We start from the raw sequence: 18,041 nt of genomic DNA on the forward strand, positions 1-18,041 counted from the left end.
CAAAGAAATTTCAGTTTCAGATTTTAAACAAAAACACAATCAACCCAGAATCACCTCAATGCATAATATTCTTTACTATTATAAATAACTGTTCAGAGTTTCTGTAATTACAATTTGACTATAGTAGTGTCATTGTAACAATTACAGACGTGCATTTAAAGGTTAGAAATTAATGTGATTTTTTTGTCAGGGATCAAATTACAATGGATTCCAATGACTTTCAGATCAGATTAATTAACAATGAAAAGGTACAACACAGTACACATGTAATTAATCATTATTTTATATAAAAATTTATGCGTTTCTAATTATTAACTTAAAAGAGAAAGATATATGAAACTTTCCTTACATTTATTAATATAGGAATCTAAATATTGATTATTATTAAAAGTAAAATAATTATAAATGTTTTACAGGGCAAGGGTCTTTTTGCTGTACGTTCATTTAAATATGGAGATACAATTCTAGAAGAAAAACCTATAATTTGTTGTCAATTCTCATGGAACTTAGACTATGGATACTTAGCTTGTGACAATTGTTTAAAACCTTTAGAAACTGCTGAAGAAAATGTACGTAGATTGACTGGAAACTCAGCAATTATTTTACCTTATCCAGAATGCTGCGAAACAAAAAAAGATTTGATTACAGAATGTCCTGAATGTGGCACAAAATATTGTAGTATTGAATGCCAGAATGATGCTTATTTAAGGTAATATTGCAATTCCATAAATTTAATATTAACATTAAGAACATTATATATAACTGTATGAAATGTAAAAATTTTAGATATCATAGTACAATATGTTTACAATCAAGAGAAAAGGATGAGTCCCATCCCTTGGTGCAATTAAATGAAACATGGAAGCAAATGCATTACCCACCAGAATCAGCAACAGCGATGTTATTAATTAAAATGGTAGCTCTTGTTAATCAAGCTGATAATAAAGAAGAGATGCTTTCAACTTTCTCACAATTTTGTCATCGTACAGTTAATGATACGCATGAAATTGCACACAAATTACTAGGAGAAAAGTTTATTGGACAAATTGAAGTGCTCAGACAAATGATGCAGAAAGCTGTAAATACAGAATTTACAGAACATGTATGTAGCGTAAATATAATTCAAAATATGCTATATTATAAAATAAATTGTTGAAATTTTAATTTACAGTGGTTTACACCAGAAGGTTTTAAAAGTCTACTAGCTTTAGTAGGTACAAATGGTCAGGGAATTGGAACTAGTGCATTTAGTCGTTGGGTTAAAAATGTATCTGCTTTGGAATTACCAAGAGATGAAAGAATCCAAGTTGATAAATTAATAGATCGAATTTATGATGATATGGAAGAAGGTAAATTTTTCTGATTTTAATATGAATTTATGTTTGTTACATAAATTGTACAAGTATAAATTTTATTTTATCATTAATGTTCTTTTTTAGCGGTAGCTTTTTTTTTGAACAATGAAGGTTCTGGTCTTTATATCTTTCAATCATCAATAAATCATAGTTGTGTACCAAACGCAGTTGTGGAATTTCCTTATTCAAACAATGTATTGGTTCTAAAAGCTATACGTGATATTCATCCTGAAGAAGAAATATGCATAAGTTACCTTGATGAATGTTGTCTAGAAAGAAGTAGACATTCTCGACAGAAAGCCTTAAGCTCTTTATATTTATTTCATTGCTATTGTAATAAGTGCTTATCACAAGTTAATGATCCAGATTTAACATCAGAAGATGAAATAGACGATGACGACATTTCCAGCTGAAAATACGAATTTTTATAATATACATGCAAATAAATAAATTTTTTAATATTCATATATATCATAATATATACACTTCATTTTACTTGCATTTATATAGGTAATGTTATTTTATTAGCTCATAATATTAGTAATTACGTATAAACATTAAATATAAAATCGGAACTATTTACAAATATAATTCTTTGTCTGGTTTTACCTCTTTCTAAACATATTTACAAATAAAACAACACATTTCATTACAAGAAATCAATTAGTAGACAGTATTTCTATGTACTAATTCTCCATAATACATTTAAAAATAAAATATTTAATATTTAACTTCGATATTACTTATATAATTAAAAGATCATGTAAACATTATATTTATCCATAAAAGCTTTTTATTTATAAGCCATTTTATTGTAATAAAGTATCAAATAAATTGTATGTATGTGAAAATATCCTATCCTGATATTATATATTGTAATATACATGTACATACATATACATATATAAATGTAAATATAACTAATATATTAATATAATAGTAAATTAATATAACTAGTATATTAATTTATAGAATCTTTTAATATACTTTTATTGTACTTTAAATAACATCCCACTTTTCACGTATACTACATCATAAGCTTTCTTTTAACCTTGTTAATTAATGAGACTAATATAAAACGTTTGAAAAAGAAAATGAAAAATGTACTATGTTTCTTTATTTTTAGACATATGAAAATTACATTTTATTATACGTAACAATTATTTAAAGATATTAAAAACTTTGTAATAGTCAATAACAAAAACATTAAAAAAAATAAATAAATTATGTTTTTATATATCATGGTAATACGTTTTTACTAATTCATCTCTTAGAATTTGAATAATTACAAGATCATTGAAGTAATAGGCAAGCTTTGCTCACATTAGCTCTATACCAGTATAATATGACATTTAAATATTAATTATTAATCCTTCTTAAGTGTTAATACATTTCTTCCTAGTGTCATTAAATTTGATATATAATGAGGCACTGGTGTAACCAATATGCGTCGTTCTATTAACTTTGTTAAACATGCAACAATGTTGTGACTGCGAAATTCCCATCTGAAATACATTTAAATACATAAAAAAATAGAATTTTGTTAAAACTATAAAATATTAAATCATATGATTTCATTTAAAAAGAACTCACGCTATTTGCATGTTTTCATTTGGTAATTCTTTTGATACACCTTCATGCGACAAAGGCATACTAGGCCCATTTACAACAAGTACTTCTAAGGTAGGAGGATTATCACCAAAACATTTTTCTGCATACTTTACCCGCTGCTTTTGTTGAGTAAAGTCTATGCCCGTCTTCCTATAGGATATATATGATATGTGATATTACTTTTCTTTAGAACTTTTAAGTTTCATTTTACATATAAATTTTTGAAAGATAAGTTACTTTATATCAAGAACACCATCTTCATATACCACAGTTTTATTAATATTTTCAGAATTCATTGTCCCTTCTTTCCTCTTCCAACATAATTTGCTCAAAGATTTAAGATCTCTACCCATCAATTTAAATCTTTTAGAGTTTTTATAACCCAAACTTCTTACTACAGCATTTAAAATATCAGATGAAATAGTTTTTTTGGTAGAAAAAAAATATTTTTGACCCATAAATAAAGCAAAAACGTGTGAAATTGCACGTCGATTTTCTTTTCCTTTTTTATTTTTATATTTCGTTGCTGTTAAAGACATATATGTAATATCATTATGTGTATATATCTTTACATTAATTTTCATATTTAATGAATCAAAATTATCTTGCATATTATTTTGAATTTCTCTGTTTATGAAATAATTTACAGTTTTATCAGATCCTATTAATATATAGCCATACCACATTTTTTTATTACTGTGCCAGCTTATATCTGAAATATAAAAATTTCATTACATCAATCTATAAAATAAATAAAGTCTATGATTGAATTTTGTGTGTCTTACCAACTAATCGTAGTGTTGATAAACGTTCCCTTAAAATTTTCTCCGTAACTTTTTTTTCCTATAATAAAAAATAAAAGAAACGCAATATATAACAGTAAATAAAATTAATAAAATTATATGCTTGTACATAAAACTTACGATGACAACCATTTTAATAACTTCTGCTACATTGTATGATGTAAAATTTTTATGATGTTTAATTAATTCGGATCTTATATTATTCCAAGATATTTCTGGAAAAACTGGCGCTACTGATAATTCTAATTCCTCGAATTTGAATCTCTTAATAACGTTAACTATCTCTTGTACAAATGTAGACGTTGCTAAAAGATTTAAAAGAAATTATTAGCACAATTTTAACCCAACGTTTCAAAATAACCTCTTTGATTTCATAAATGACATTTCAAGATATTAATTTATCAAAGAATACTAACCGGTCGGCATTATGTACAGCAAAAACGGAATAAAATTTAACAACAGAGTAGCGTCAAAATTTATGAAACTTTCTCAAAATCCATTAGGGTCTATTAACAAACATTTCACGCATTAACAAAACATATATGCAAACGTAACTTATTTCCCGCCAAAATAGAAAAATTATGTGGCGCCCCCTCGACTAACTTCACAATCAACCCATGAGTGGCGCCACGTCACGAACTACAAAAGCGCCTCCAAACCTCGTCAGTCAAAAAAGCAAATCCTAACCGCGCGACACAGACTTTCCATTTGTAATCTTTTTCTCCAGAATAAACCACATCTTTTTAGCGTTAGCATCTCGTCATCTTTGTAAATTGGCAAACACTAAAAATAGGAGAAAATAAAACTTTTAACTTCTTCCAAAAATGGTATATCAGTTGGTATAATATTAACCCTTTAAGGTTCTATATGCGAATGAATGAATCGTCGAGTGTAACTCGAGATATTATATTTCGTATGTGATATAATATAATATATTATATAGTATATACATATATTTATCCGTATATAAATATGTTATTGTGTTAGCTTGCCGTTAAAATATTGAAATAGCGGATATTAACTCAGCGACAGTAACTGACGAAAATAACCAAAATGAAAGTTCAAAAATACCGCGAATCATAAACGGTTAAATTCTATAAGATGTAAAATCTATACTATGGTTGATCTGTGATAATACGCAAGCGTATTGTGACGATACGAGATTATAAATGCAGTACTAACTGAGGACTGTATGAAGTTGTCACGGTGCACTTGTCGCATGATGGCGCAACATGTTGTCTGCTCAAGCACACCGGCAGCTCTTTTATTACTTGTTTTTGTGACATCCAATTTAGTAACCGTTAATACATTTACAAAAGTGAAAGTATCTGATAATTTAAGTGTCAAATCGGTGGATGTCTTAATCAGGAAAAAATCTTTTACGGGAGAGAACGTGTCTTCTAGTTCAGGTTTCTTGATTGAAATTCTTGGCACCGGCCTCGAGAATAATGTCTCATTACTCTGGTCACGTACAATTGATAACTGCGATTCAGAAAACAAATTAAGTGCAATTTGGATCTCACCGAATGGCAGTCGTGCGATATATAAGTTCGACAAAGTTCCTAATTTTAAGGTTACTACGATCTATTTCTGTCTAAAGATCGTCAGCATATTCGGTGAAATATGGACCAATCTTGGAAGCAATTTTACTATCAGGTCTCCAATACAATCAAAGTAAGTTAAATATTAGATAACTTGTCTTTATCCGAGCATCATTAAAGAGAATTTTCTTGCCATATAAATAATAGACATTTATCGTATGACTTGGCACCATTTTTTACGAAAGCGGAAATCCCGATATTATCGACGGCAAGAGACTTCTCCTATAATGCTATAATTATATGTACATATGAAACATCATTATTTTGCTACTATGTAACGTTATAAAGGAACATGTTTACCTGATTCTATTCACAATTTCGTATTTAAACATTCAAATATAAGCAAGTTTAATTAATTGTTTGCATAAAGGTCAATTAATTCTAAAGATTAATTAATAATTTTAACTTTGCTTATACATCAGATATGTTAAATTTATAATTCTTTTAATTAAAACATTAATTTTATTTTTAGAAAGACTAACAAAGACGTTTCTTATTAAATAAACTTTGTAACAATTCTTAAAATTTCTTCTTGTTAATTCTAATAATTCTTAATTCTTCTTCTTTTTTTAAATAAAGATTAATTTAATCTATTGTTTTATGTCACTTATTCTCAGAAAATATTTTCGTACAAGACGTGACACTTCCGATTTATTACCCGCTGTCAATGATGACCCCGAAAATCTATTTACTCGGCAAATCCATACAGATGTGTTTATTGAGGGTCTGAGAATAGAGACATCAGCAAAGGATCCTAGTTATAGGGAAGATGGTATTCCAGAGATACTTGCTGGCAGTAAGGCAGTCATAAGATTATTTGGTTTTGGTTTTACAGAAGGTACTTTGATTACTTTTACTGATGAACCAGCCAAAAGGGGTAGTATCTGCGATAAGATTAAAACCAATGAATTTTTAGTAAGCATTTCTATCTTACGTGTTAGAAAATGTTTATACCATAAATAATTTTTTAAAAATATGATTGATACAGATAAAAAATGTAAGAAATAACACTGCAACTATTGATGTGGTATTACCTCTTGGATCGCCTTTCTTCATATGTGTAAAACAACCAGTATATGGAGAGGCAGATCCAAACACTTTACTCTTTAGACATCAAGGCACTGAATCATGGCAAACTGTAAGTAATAAAATATAATAAAAACAAAATACCATTAACCATTAATCAATATATTAGAAATATTTATTTTTACAGATATATACATATGAAAAATTTTTACCACTTTGGCTTAGTATTGTAATTATTTTCATGTGTCTTACTTTTTCTGCTCTATTTTCTGGTTTAAATTTGGGATTAATGGCAATGGACAGAACTGAGTTGAAGATACTTTGTAATACTGGAACAGAAAAGGTACCTTACTTTCTACTACTTGGAGTTATTTCAATTATTTAATTTTATAACAATTTCATTCGATAATTCATGTATTAAAGGAAAAACAATATGCAAGAACAATACAACCAGTGAGAAATCATGGGAATTATTTGTTATGCTCAATTTTATTCTCCAATGTTTTGGTGAATTCGATCTTTACTATTTTGTTAGATGATTTAACTTCTGGATTAGTTGCTGTTATTTGCTCTACTTTAGCTATTGTAATTTTTGGTGAAATTTCGCCACAAGTAAGTATATTTGCAAGAGTATATATTTTATTTTCAATAGAAACATTGGATAAAAACATAACTTTTAAATTTTAGAGATAATTTAATAATTAGGTAAATTACTTTATACCTTTAGGCTATTTGCAGTAGACATGGATTGTGTATTGGAGCAAAAACTATTTACATTACCAAATTAACTATGGTATTAACATTTCCAATGAGTTATCCTATCAGTAAACTTTTAGATTTCCTTCTTGGAGAAGAAATTGGCAATGTATATAATCGTGAGCGGTTAAAGGAACTTGTGAAGGTATGGGGTAACGAAGCAACTGTTATAATTTTCTCTTTTAGCTTTCTATATTCTGAATATGATCTTTTCTGTTTGCAATTTGAAGTATATATTATCAAAACTCCTTTCCAAATTTTTTCCTGTATGGATCTTATCAGAATGCGTATGGATAGGACAGATAATTATACTAACATCTAAATTCAATCATATGTAGGTAAGATATAGATCTACTGACGTTTGTTTGGAGTTTTTATACTGTTCAGCGTATATGTTAGATTACTTATCATCATGAAACTTAAATAAGATAACCTTACACTCTTATACTGTGCCAATTTAAGTTAAATTTATCTTCTATATATATGTGCATTAATATAAAGATAAATAATATATTTAATTAATATCCATTAATTTTATCAAGTGTGTTATTCATGTAATCTAATAACATTATCAAAGATTTCATATCAGTATATGTGAATTATACATATAGTATATAATTGTGTTATTCTGTATTGTTATCTATAGGTAACAACAGGATATAATGATTTAGAAAAAGATGAAGTGAACATTATTGCTGGGGCATTAGAGTTGCGAAAAAAAACTGTTAAGGACATAATGACAAAAATTGAGGATGTATATATGTTGGATTATAATGCCATTTTAGATTTTGAGACAGTATCAGAAATTATGAAATCAGGTTTAAATTTTGCATTACTTATATGTTTATCAATAGAATATAGAATATTGTTTTTACAAATAATAATACATATACATGTACAGTTTACATCATTTATTATTGTTACTTTTTAGGTTTTTCTCGTATACCAGTATATGAAGGTGCAAGAACAAATATTGTTACAATGCTCTATATTAAAGATCTCGCATTTGTTGATCCAGATGATAATATGCCATTAAAAACTTTATGTCAATTTTATCAAAATCCATGTAACTTTATTTTTGAAGATGTTACGCTAGACATTATGTTTAAACAATTTAAAGAAGGTTTATATCTTTCAAACTACTCTATGTCATTGGATCGTTTAATGTATCTCTTGTAAAAGTAAAAATATATCTAACCTACACTTATTTTAGGTCATAAAGGACACATGGCATTTGTTCAAAGGGTTAATAATGAAGGCGAAGGCGATCCTTTTTATGAAGTAATAGGATTGGTTACATTAGAAGATGTTATAGAAGAATTAATTCAAGCTGAGATCATGGATGAAACTGACGTCTTTAGTAAGTCACCTGCATGAGAAATGCGCTATATTGTATATGCATGAATGCAATTAACATTAATAATGTTTTCTTGCAGCGGATAATAAATCTAAGCGCAGAAGACAAGCTAGACATAAAATACAAGATTTTACCGTGTTTGCAGAGAAGAAAGAAAATCAACGAATTCATATATCGCCTCAATTAACATTGGCTATGTTTCAGTATTTGTCTACAAGTAGGAAGAAGTGTTTTGATTTAAGAAAATATGAAATTTATATAAAACATTATTTTAGTGCTGTTAAAATGTATCTGAGTGTAATATATGATCCACAGCTGTAGATGCTTTTAAGCCCGATACAATATCGGAAACTATTTTGCGTCGTTTACTTAAACAAGATATTATTTATCACATCAAAGTGAAATCACGCGAAAAAGCAAGAAATGATCCCGTAGCGGTAATTTATCAACAAGGAAAAGCGGTCGACTACTTCGTCTTAATCTTAGAAGGTCGAGTTGAAGTTACAGTTGGAAAAGAGAATATGATGTTCGAAAGCGGCCCGTTTACGTATTTTGGTTCTCAAGCACTTACTGTCAATGTTGGAATTGGTAAAATTTATGTTAAGCTTGCTCCTTATGTCTAAAATATTCAGCATGTTCATGGACTTACATGTAAAATTTTTCAGCTGAGTCACCTACCAATACAAATCCTCAAACGGTGGGAAGTATACAATCGATCAATTTAGATTCTATGTTACGGTATACATTTGTTCCTGACTATACGGTACGGGCAGTCACAGAAGTGTTTTACGTCAAAATTAAAAGATCTTTATATTTGGCTGCGAAACGAGCCACACTTCTAGAAAGAAGTCAGAAAGATTCATTACCCGGTCAGGAACAACAATTTGACGACGAAGTAGAAAAGGTTAATTGCATGATATTAATGGTCTTAAAAATATGATCAAATTTATATTATATAATAATTTCATAATTCTTAGTTACTACATTCTTTGGATGAAGATGATCGTAGTATGCCAGAATCTCCGATATTGCCTGTTGACAAAGAAAAAGAAAGTAAAAAGGAGAAGGAGAAGGAGAAGGAGAAAGAAAAAGATAATGTGCAATCTCCTATTCATAGTGCAACTGCTCCAACTTCACCTGCTCCAGTCAGTGCTAATCCAATTACACATTCGAAATTCATCTCATTATATAATGATCATAATGGAAAACTTAAAAATTCACCAGTAAAGGTTGACTTTTTATTATCATAATTTCATTATTTTAATTTTATAGAATGTGAAAAATTATACTAAAAAGTAATGACTTCATACATGTATTCTAGACAACAATAATCAGTCCTGGTCAAGCACAACCTAAGTTAGATTTAAATACAGAGATTCTGGCTCGTCAAGAAGCAAACAGAGCTATATCAGCAAAAAAATTAATCGAAGAAGAAGAAAGAACGAATCTCCTGCCTAAGCAAGAAGACTCTTAACGTTCGGAAAATAGTCGACAGCATTTAGTGAGTCGACATTAACACTGCAGGTATTAAACAACGAAGAGCAGGAAAAACCTCTATGACATACAATGCTATCATGGCATTAGGTACTTAACAAATTACTTAAATAGTTATCGCGAAACAAATTGATAGTTGATCTTGTGTATTTTAAGTTTCAAATAGTTGGGTTTGTGGAAACCACCCACTATGTTCTACATCTATAAAGTTAGTACGCTCAGGGAAAGTTGCCAAAATTTCAGATACTCATATATCTACATTTGACTCTTCTTGTAGTCTACGTAAACAATTTCATACGTAATTAAAATTTAATACACTTTTAATCAATAAATGTTGCATAATTTTTTATAGATATTTTATATCTTAAAAGAGCGGAACACTTACTGAAGATTGTTTATTCTCGTTATTATATCAAACTTCATTTTCTATTGTTTATCACAAAATGCATATATATTTTTCAACTATTCTTCTTGAACATTTGTAAATATCACTATACCATGCATTTCCTCATAAGAACGATACTTAATGATATGTGCATTTCATACTGATGAAATACACATTTATATGACATTTCTTAATAATTACATATGAATGATCCTGTTGTTATGCTTATGCCCCACAAAGCAAATGAAGTTTTTAAAAATTTAAAAACAAAGTAGCCAAATTTAAATGCAGTTGTATAACTACAATTAGTTTTTTTACATTTCTTACACCATCAAGTCAACAAACTTTATTCAAGGATGTATTTGATTAAGAACGTGTTACATTAGAAGGTTAAAAGAACTCTGAATGTATAGTTTAATATATTCTTTAGACACATAGAGTTCTTTGAAACGACACGTCATTTTTCAGTTATCTTGTATTCGTTAAATCATATTCCTTACACAAATGTGAATAGTGTAAATAGAAGGAACAAATTGTTCCCATTTGTAATGAATTATGAGACTCTCGGTATATATGGTATAAAAATACTATGTATTTTTATTCAGTGCCTTAAAAAATTTATAAACTGTGTTTAATCGTATTTAAAAAATTGCATTTTTATAAGAAATAGATATGATTTCTATAGCAAAATTCAAATTATATGTTTATTTAAATTTATTTGCTATAGTAAAATGCAATTAATTTAAATTTCAGTTTAAAACAGAAATTTACTTTGTTTATAAATCTTCTTTCATTTATCATGTATGTGCAACACGAATAGTTGTGTGTTTCTTAGAAAAAAAAGAAATGTTGAGCGATAACACAATCCCTGTAGACAAATAGTGAATTGCAAAGAGTTCGATATTTTAACGATATATGCCTAATGTGTGCTTTTATTCCATTTTTTTTTTCTCAATTACTATATTTTTATTATACAAAAGAGTGTGTGTCAGATATAAAACTTAATGTTCAACATTTGTACATATCTTAAGTTTCAAATAGTTATTAGTTTAAAATAGTATTTTACGAATAGAAGTTTTTCTAAATTTCAAGAAATCTCTAATAAAAAAATCATAAATGTATAATCAGCCGTTAAATGTGCAAAGTAATTAGATATTCTAAAAAAAATTTAGTATTGGTTTTCTTGACAAATGAAGTTCAATTCATGTACTCACTCTTAAAAGCAGAACAAGTCTACAGTATAGAATTACTTGGATAGAGTGATGAAATTTATAATTCTAGATATAAATTATTGCAGCTTATCATTATTTTTTCTTAAAATTTAATAGATAGACCATTACTGCCATATTTTTTAAACTTATAAATATTTCAATAATCCTTTCAAATAGCTTTTAAAAATATGTAAGAAATTGAAAGCAATTACTACCATTATTTGTAAATATTAATTATTCAAAAACTGAATGAGATACTATAATTTCAAAGTACGAAATGTAGCTTATGCATTTTCATTACAAAAGAATATTCATTTTAATGTAATATGAGCTTCAGATTTAAAAGAAGTCATTCAGATTTTAATTTTTATATAAGTACATATTTATTATTTAAGGAATTTTATGTAAATATGTTTGAGTATTTACATAAAATATGTTTAAATGTTTTGGGCAATTTTATGGAATATTTTACATTCGTATGAAATATATAACTTTAAGATCCATATACTCATATTAACACATTATGTTACAATTAACATTAATGTATTTAGACAATGCATACCTTTAAATTACAATAGATAGACCATATAGTGTCATGTATTGTGTAGCATTTATTGTTCTTTTATTGTTTTTTTTTTCTTTATTGCTTAGTTCTTTATTCCCAATTTATTTTTAATTTTCGATGAATATTACAGACAATATTTTTACAATCCATTTAGTCATTATGCATTCTATTAACAGCAATTTAAAGTACTTATTGAAATTTATTTATATTTACAGTATTTTATAGAAATTATAGATATCACTAACTGTGAGTTTATACTCATAACAATTTTATGTTATTTTCACAACAGAAATTGTATCTTACTAAGTGAACATATAAATATTAGTGAAGCATGTGAAAGAAAAATTAAAAAATAACAACTATTTATGTGTGTTATATTTGTAAACTGACTTTTAGTCGATTAACATTATGTAATAGTGTGCCTATAAATAAAAATAAGTGTATATTGCTCACATCAATAGCAAAATTTTGCCAAAATCATGATGCAGAAAAAAATATTCAGTTATCTCTTTCTGCATATTATTCCTTGATAAATCAAAATATTATCCAAAAAAAGGCATACACATTAATACTAAACCAAAATGCTCTGTATTGGTGTATAGCAGGGAACTGCACATTGCACATAGTTTCAGCAACATTGTATAATCTATATTGTATAATTATAGAATCGATAAAAAGCATGTCGATAAAAATGTGTATCCAAAAAAAGAGTCAAATATTTATCAACATATTATTATATTCGCAAAATAAAGATACAGTTTTGTTTTCAAATGCATTCGATTTTTTTTGTTGGATTCCTATATATTCAACTCCTATTTCTTATATAAATTTATATTATAAAAATATAACGTAAATATCAAATTTAAAAAAAATCCGTTCGTTTGTATGTTGTTAAAATTTATATATCACTAAATTCTTTTCTTAGACTTTTCTTAACTTCAGATAATTTTTTCATATTAATGTTTCCTTCTTGTATACAAGTTTCAAGTATGGCAATTTTAGAATTTATAAAATTGGCATTCAATCTCTTTTTCTTCTTTCTTCTTTCCAAATAATCACTGATTACATAATTCCTTATTAGACACCAAGGATATCTTTTATCTCTAAAAGCTATTAAATCTATTGCAATTTGTGATGTATCTGCCATTAAATTTTCAGGTATATAAATATCAACTATAGTCTCCCGACCTACTATTTTTTTCATACAAAACAGATTTCGATATCCCAATTTTACATTAAGGACGACCCAACTATTTTTTGGCAGGACATCGTGAAAATTTGCTGATAAAAATATCCGATTTGCTATGTAATTTATCATCATTTTTGGACATAACTGTATCTTATCTTTATGTGCATATAAATTTATTCTTCTTAATTTATCCTTTTCTGCTGTTAATATTTCATTTAAAGTTTGTAATTCTTGAGTACTTTTATAAATCTTATCCATTATAAGTGACACACTATCTAACATATTGGAGTGAAGATTAATAAAAGTATTGTTTTCCGTTGACAGTGTTCTTTCTACTGTACTTATAGGAAACTCTACTAATTGATTATCTTCTGTCAAACCTAAGATTATATTAGAGTCATATGATTGTAAACAAACAAAGCTTTTATCTTCAACTTTTACTTGATAAATATTATCAATTAGTAATTGCTTCTTTACATAATATAATTTAGATTCATGTGAATAAACAATCCATAATATATCTTCTAGGGATTGGCTAAAACCAGCGCAAATGGCTTGTATCTGTGTTCTTATATAAATTGTTTCAAAAACAAGCACATTATCTTTTGAATGCATTAAAATAATAACATTTGTATTTGTAGTAAGAAGTAATGCTGCAATTTTGGAACTCTTTCGTACAGGTATTATATTACTAATGGAATAAATACTGCTATGCATTATTTTTACATTTTCATTGATTAGCATTAAAAGTTTTAGTCCATCTGCAATTATGCATAAATTTTTTACAGTAGAATCGTTATTTGTTAAAGTTTTCATAAAATATTCTACAATGCTATCCGCATTTAATGGATAAACATACAGTTGACTGGGATTAGTTTCTTGGGAAGAAAGCTTAAATAGCAGTTTATTTGTCATTTCTCGCTTATTATCCAAATAAAGATACTCATTTCTTGGTATCAATACTTCATGAAAAACAGTACCCATTCCAATCGCACTTTTACTTAGAACAGCAAATTCTCGGTCCCTTGAAAGTTTGTAAACGCCGTGTGGAATGCAAATTAAAAAAATTCGACCAGTAAAACATTGTATAGTTTTTATTGGAGCTGGAGCTGTTAATACTTTAACAGATACGTACTCATTATTTGTATATGGAAATATTATAAGTTTATCTTGATTCCAGCAAAAACAAGTCCTTTCGTCGTAAAATGTATGAATAACAAAATTTTTTGATAAAAAATTAGTATCTGTCGTAATATACATTATTATTATTGCAGTTCACGATATGTGCTAAACACCACGTGTTATTTTTCTTTTTATTACGCAATAATATCAATCTAGCAATATACGTGTAAATAATATTTTATAACAAAAATGCTCCTGACATTTTTACTCGTATAAAAATTACAAATTAAGAAGAAATGTTCGAGTAGGTTAATTCTCCTGGAGACAAAGCGCACCATCACACGACAAGTTTAATAACTAAAGCTTTCTTCTTACATTTTAATCATTTACGTATCTGGTACAACTTCTAATTAGTTACTGTCGGAGAAATTTTAACCTTCTCCTTGTCTTGAGTCTTGAAGTAATTATTATACAATCAACGTGAAAGTGATATAACCCTTACAACATTATTCAATTCGAAGAAATTTTACTTGAAATTCAAAGTTTTACTAAGAAGCAGAATTTTATCATTTAAAGTGATGACAAAAAACCCATCTTTTTTCTGTCTTTCCTTTAAAATCTCGTAGTACAATCTTCGTTTTATATACATATCTTTATTTTAATACATGATTTATTTCTTTCAATTGTTAATACAATATATCCACGTGTTTAATAGATCATGTGGAATTCAAAAATTAGTGAACGTGATGAACCACACATTAGAACTTATGCCGAGATATTAAAACAAAAACAGGATGATGAAGGATATCAAACAACAAGTTCAATACGACAAGTATGCTTTCAATATCAATAAATTAATTACCTATCAGATATACCTTTCTTTTTTTGTATTGTTAATATTCCTTAATGTTTTGAGTTTAGGATCGTGTTGAAAATGATATACTGAAATTATATAAATTAAGTAATGAACCTGTTTTAACAAGACAGAAACATATTGAGTTTTTAAAAAAATCTTTGTTTCATCTTACTGAAGCTTACCAGGTAAGAATATCTAGATTGTATTTATTAGCAATCTATGTTTTAATTACACTTAAAATTGTTATATATATTTGTTCGTAGTGTTTAGATTCTAGCAGACCGTGGCTCTGTTATTGGAGTTTACATTCTCTTCAAATCCTAGGAGAACGTTTAGAATATGATGAATATTCAAAAATTATTGGTTTTTTGGCCAAATGTCAATCACCAGAAGGAGGCTTTGGAGGAGGTCCAGGACAGCATCCTCATTTAGCCTCTACATATGCAGCAATAAATGCTTTATGTACTATTGGTACTCCTCAAGCTTATCAAGTAATTGATAGGTATATACATAAAAGAAATGAACATAGTGATCGAAAGTACACATTTTAAGAGATTTTGATTTAAAAATTCTATTTGTAAGATTTTGTGTATTGATTTTAGAAAAGGACTTAAACAATTTTTAGCATCTTTACATGGAGAAGATGGTTCTTTCAGTCTACATAAAGATGGAGAAACAGATATAAGAGGAATATATTGTGCTCTTTCTGTAGCAAAACTGACAAATGTATATACTCCTGAAATATTTAAGGGAAGTGAAAGTTGGATAGCTAAATGTCAAACATGGGAAGGTGGGTTTGGTGGTTCTCCTGGCATGGAAGCTCATGGAGGATATGGATTTTGTGGGTTAGCAGCACTTATGCTTCTTGGAAAACCTCACTTCTGTTGTTTGAAATCATTTCTGGTATTCAGCTGATATAGTAAATTTTATAATACGTATACATTAAAAAAGCCATTCTTCATATCTATTTATTTTCAGAGGTGGATAGTAAACAAACAAATGCGTTTGGAAGGTGGATTCCAGGGGCGCACAGAGAAACTAGTAGATGGCTGTTATTCATTTTGGCAAGGTGGAGCCTTTCCACTGATTCATACAATTCTAAGTATGGAGAACAAAGTGTTTAATTCCGCATATTGGTTGTTTAATCAAGAGGCCTTACAAGAATATTTATTAATCTGCTGCCAACATCCTCATGGAAGTCTTGTAGACAAGCCTGGAAAGTATGAAACACTGCTATTACTTATTGTAAAAGCAATTTTATAAATTATTATATTTATTTCAGAAGTCAAGATGTATATCATACATGTTATGCACTCAGTGGATTGTCAATTGCACAGAATTCTCCATTGCCATTGATCATTGGATCACCTAATTTAAATTTAGTGAAAATAATTCATCCTTTGTATAATTTAGAAAATTCTTGTGCAATTAATGCATTGAAATATTTTAATACGCTGCCGATACCTGACTGAGCATACATTTAATATTCAAAATAAATTGATAGAATATAAATACTTTTATTTCATCTTAGTAAGAAGTTCAAAGACAGATTCTACTTTATTTCACATAAAAATTGACCAACAGATTGTAAATATAAGATTATTGAATAATAAAAGTAATAATAATTATAAATTATTGAATTAACGATTTTTTAATTCCAATGTTAATCAAAATTTAATTAACATTATTTTATTGATGTTGCTTTAATCATAACCTCACACGTCCTCTAAAAACGAAAATAGCCTATCTATCTAATATATATTGCATCTTTATGTAAAGTTAGCATTCTACAAATTTATTTGATACTGTAATATAGACATCATTTTTTAAATTAGAAACTTCATGTACAGACAATCAGTAATATTAGAGTAATATATGTATTTCTATATAGTACATGTGCGTTTTAAAATGGTGCAATACGAGTATGAGACGTGCAACAAATAAGTTATATAAAGAAACCATCGTAAAAATTTAAAAACAGTGATATTACTATTTGAATATCATAAAAAACGAATTTTGTTTAGTATAAATATTTTCTAAAAGCTAACCCGCAAAAGAAAAATATACTGCAAATTGTTTTGACAACTATTTTCAATAAGAGAGAAGAGGTTATGGCAAAACACTTAGTACAAATAATTATAATGGGCACACAAGTCGTTGTTAAAGCATTTACACGTGCATTACGACAAGAAATTGCAGCAAGTCAAGCTGCTGCACATAAAACAGGTGGTGGAGCACGAGGTACTCAACATGTTGCAGCCAATTATAAGACTGGTATTTCTTTGGAAGAAGCACTACAAATATTGAATGTTGAACGAGTGGATGAAGTAGAAGCTATTGAACGTAACTATAAACATCTTATGGAAGTTAATGATAGATCGAAAGGTGGTTCCTTTTATATTCAGTCAAAAATTGTACGTGCTAAAGAACGTATTGACGAAGAACTAAAAACTATGAAGACTCCTCCTCCAAACAGTAATTCTAGGCAACAAAATGTTTCAAAAAATCTTTAATACTAGAAATTTAATTGATATACCTTTGAAGTCTGTATATATAAATGTAATGACACTTTAGTCACCAATAAATAATGTGGAACATCTATCGACAAAATTGGTATACTTATATCTTAGTATTGGTTAAAATGTTGAAATAAAATAAAACGTTATTTAAAGTATCACAAGTCTCTGTTTTTTACAAATTAAAGGTTTTT

General features: G+C 27.8%; 6 protein-coding genes across 9 annotated transcripts; 4 read left to right on the forward strand and 2 right to left on the reverse strand.

Moving 5' to 3' along the window:
• Nucleotides 1–121: 121 nt before the first annotated feature.
• On the forward strand, nucleotides 122–2,541 carry Smyd5 (SET and MYND domain containing, class 5). Its single transcript, XM_069122094.1, has 5 exons — nucleotides 122–248; nucleotides 417–709; nucleotides 787–1,102; nucleotides 1,172–1,349; nucleotides 1,440–2,541. Exons 1-5 carry the CDS (start codon nucleotides 204–206, stop codon nucleotides 1,766–1,768), a joined length of 1,161 nt encoding a protein of 386 aa, XP_068978195.1. The 5' UTR covers nucleotides 122–203; the 3' UTR covers nucleotides 1,769–2,541.
• Nucleotides 1,625–4,352, reverse strand: LOC138184274 (uncharacterized). Its single transcript, XM_069122095.1, has 7 exons — nucleotides 4,186–4,352; nucleotides 3,890–4,074; nucleotides 3,752–3,809; nucleotides 3,204–3,678; nucleotides 2,949–3,116; nucleotides 2,692–2,860; nucleotides 1,625–1,764 (listed from the first exon to the last, which is right to left on the reverse strand). Exons 1-6 carry the CDS (start codon nucleotides 4,193–4,195, stop codon nucleotides 2,722–2,724), a joined length of 1,035 nt encoding a protein of 344 aa, XP_068978196.1. The 5' UTR covers nucleotides 4,196–4,352; the 3' UTR covers nucleotides 1,625–1,764; nucleotides 2,692–2,721.
• Nucleotides 4,353–4,930: 578 nt separating this feature from the next.
• On the forward strand, nucleotides 4,931–12,937 carry uex (metal transporter uex). 2 transcript variants are annotated; one of them, XM_069122077.1, is made up of 14 exons: nucleotides 4,931–5,443; nucleotides 5,988–6,285; nucleotides 6,359–6,508; nucleotides 6,584–6,739; nucleotides 6,820–7,008; nucleotides 7,124–7,297; nucleotides 7,799–7,970; nucleotides 8,084–8,275; nucleotides 8,366–8,512; nucleotides 8,589–8,726; nucleotides 8,825–9,097; nucleotides 9,175–9,413; nucleotides 9,487–9,654; nucleotides 9,831–12,937. In XM_069122077.1, the coding sequence occupies exons 1-14, from the start codon at nucleotides 4,962–4,964 to the stop codon at nucleotides 9,981–9,983; spliced, it is 2,931 nt and encodes a 976-aa protein (XP_068978178.1). In that variant the 5' UTR covers nucleotides 4,931–4,961; the 3' UTR covers nucleotides 9,984–12,937. The 2 variants fall into 2 exon arrangements, with proteins under 2 accessions (XP_068978178.1, XP_068978176.1); XM_069122075.1 differs by having other exon boundaries at nucleotides 4,932–5,443; nucleotides 9,487–9,738.
• Nucleotides 12,929–14,661, reverse strand: LOC138184267 (uncharacterized). The gene has a single exon (XM_069122085.1). It carries the CDS (start codon nucleotides 14,611–14,613, stop codon nucleotides 13,063–13,065), a length of 1,551 nt encoding a protein of 516 aa, XP_068978186.1. The 5' UTR covers nucleotides 14,614–14,661; the 3' UTR covers nucleotides 12,929–13,062.
• Nucleotides 14,542–16,963, forward strand: Fntb (Farnesyl transferase beta subunit). 3 transcript variants are annotated; one of them, XM_069122093.1, is made up of 7 exons: nucleotides 14,542–14,560; nucleotides 15,191–15,307; nucleotides 15,397–15,516; nucleotides 15,595–15,833; nucleotides 15,934–16,234; nucleotides 16,310–16,551; nucleotides 16,614–16,963. In XM_069122093.1, the coding sequence occupies exons 2-7, from the start codon at nucleotides 15,194–15,196 to the stop codon at nucleotides 16,801–16,803; spliced, it is 1,206 nt and encodes a 401-aa protein (XP_068978194.1). In that variant the 5' UTR covers nucleotides 14,542–14,560; nucleotides 15,191–15,193; the 3' UTR covers nucleotides 16,804–16,963. The 3 variants fall into 3 exon arrangements, with proteins under 3 accessions (XP_068978194.1, XP_068978193.1, XP_068978192.1); XM_069122092.1 differs by lacking the exon at nucleotides 14,542–14,560 and adding an exon at nucleotides 14,797–14,935; XM_069122091.1 differs by lacking the exon at nucleotides 14,542–14,560 and adding an exon at nucleotides 14,887–15,100.
• A 91-nt stretch (nucleotides 16,964–17,054) lies between these two features.
• On the forward strand, nucleotides 17,055–18,002 carry blp (mitochondrial import inner membrane translocase subunit Tim16). Its single transcript, XM_069122098.1, has one exon. It carries the CDS (start codon nucleotides 17,443–17,445, stop codon nucleotides 17,842–17,844), a length of 402 nt encoding a protein of 133 aa, XP_068978199.1. The 5' UTR covers nucleotides 17,055–17,442; the 3' UTR covers nucleotides 17,845–18,002.
• Nucleotides 18,003–18,041: the final 39 nt, after the last annotated feature.

Source organism: Bombus flavifrons, chromosome 10 (genome assembly GCF_040668555.2).
Source record: "Bombus flavifrons isolate JBK064 chromosome 10, iyBomFlav1_principal, whole genome shotgun sequence".
NCBI classification, from domain to species: Eukaryota; Metazoa; Arthropoda; class Insecta; order Hymenoptera; family Apidae; genus Bombus; species Bombus flavifrons.

Coding starts and splice junctions, on each gene's coding strand:
- LOC138184274 (XM_069122095.1), bottom strand. Junction 3,810..3,889: donor TTATTAAAATGGTTGTCATC/GTAAGTTTTATG, acceptor TTTTTATTATAG/GAAAAAAAAGTTACGGAGAA. Junction 3,117..3,203: donor GATGGTGTTCTTGATATAAA/GTAACTTATCTT, acceptor TATATCCTATAG/GAAGACGGGCATAGACTTTA.
- Fntb (XM_069122093.1), top strand. CDS start 15,194: ATGTGGAATTCAAAAATTAGTGAACGTGATGAACCACACATTAGAACT. Junction 15,834..15,933: donor GCTTATCAAGTAATTGATAG/GTATATACATAA, acceptor TATTGATTTTAG/AAAAGGACTTAAACAATTTT. Junction 16,552..16,613: donor CTTGTAGACAAGCCTGGAAA/GTATGAAACACT, acceptor TATTTATTTCAG/AAGTCAAGATGTATATCATA.
- uex (XM_069122075.1), top strand. CDS start 4,962: ATGAAGTTGTCACGGTGCACTTGTCGCATGATGGCGCAACATGTTGTC. Junction 6,286..6,358: donor TTAAAACCAATGAATTTTTA/GTAAGCATTTCT, acceptor TGATTGATACAG/ATAAAAAATGTAAGAAATAA. Junction 7,009..7,123: donor TTGGTGAAATTTCGCCACAA/GTAAGTATATTT, acceptor TTATACCTTTAG/GCTATTTGCAGTAGACATGG.
- Smyd5 (XM_069122094.1), top strand. CDS start 204: ATGGATTCCAATGACTTTCAGATCAGATTAATTAACAATGAAAAG. Junction 249..416: donor GATTAATTAACAATGAAAAG/GTACAACACAGT, acceptor AATGTTTTACAG/GGCAAGGGTCTTTTTGCTGT. Junction 710..786: donor CAGAATGATGCTTATTTAAG/GTAATATTGCAA, acceptor TAAAAATTTTAG/ATATCATAGTACAATATGTT.
- blp (XM_069122098.1), top strand. CDS start 17,443: ATGGCAAAACACTTAGTACAAATAATTATAATGGGCACACAAGTCGTT.
- LOC138184267 (XM_069122085.1), bottom strand. CDS start 14,613: ATGTATATTACGACAGATACTAATTTTTTATCAAAAAATTTTGTTATT.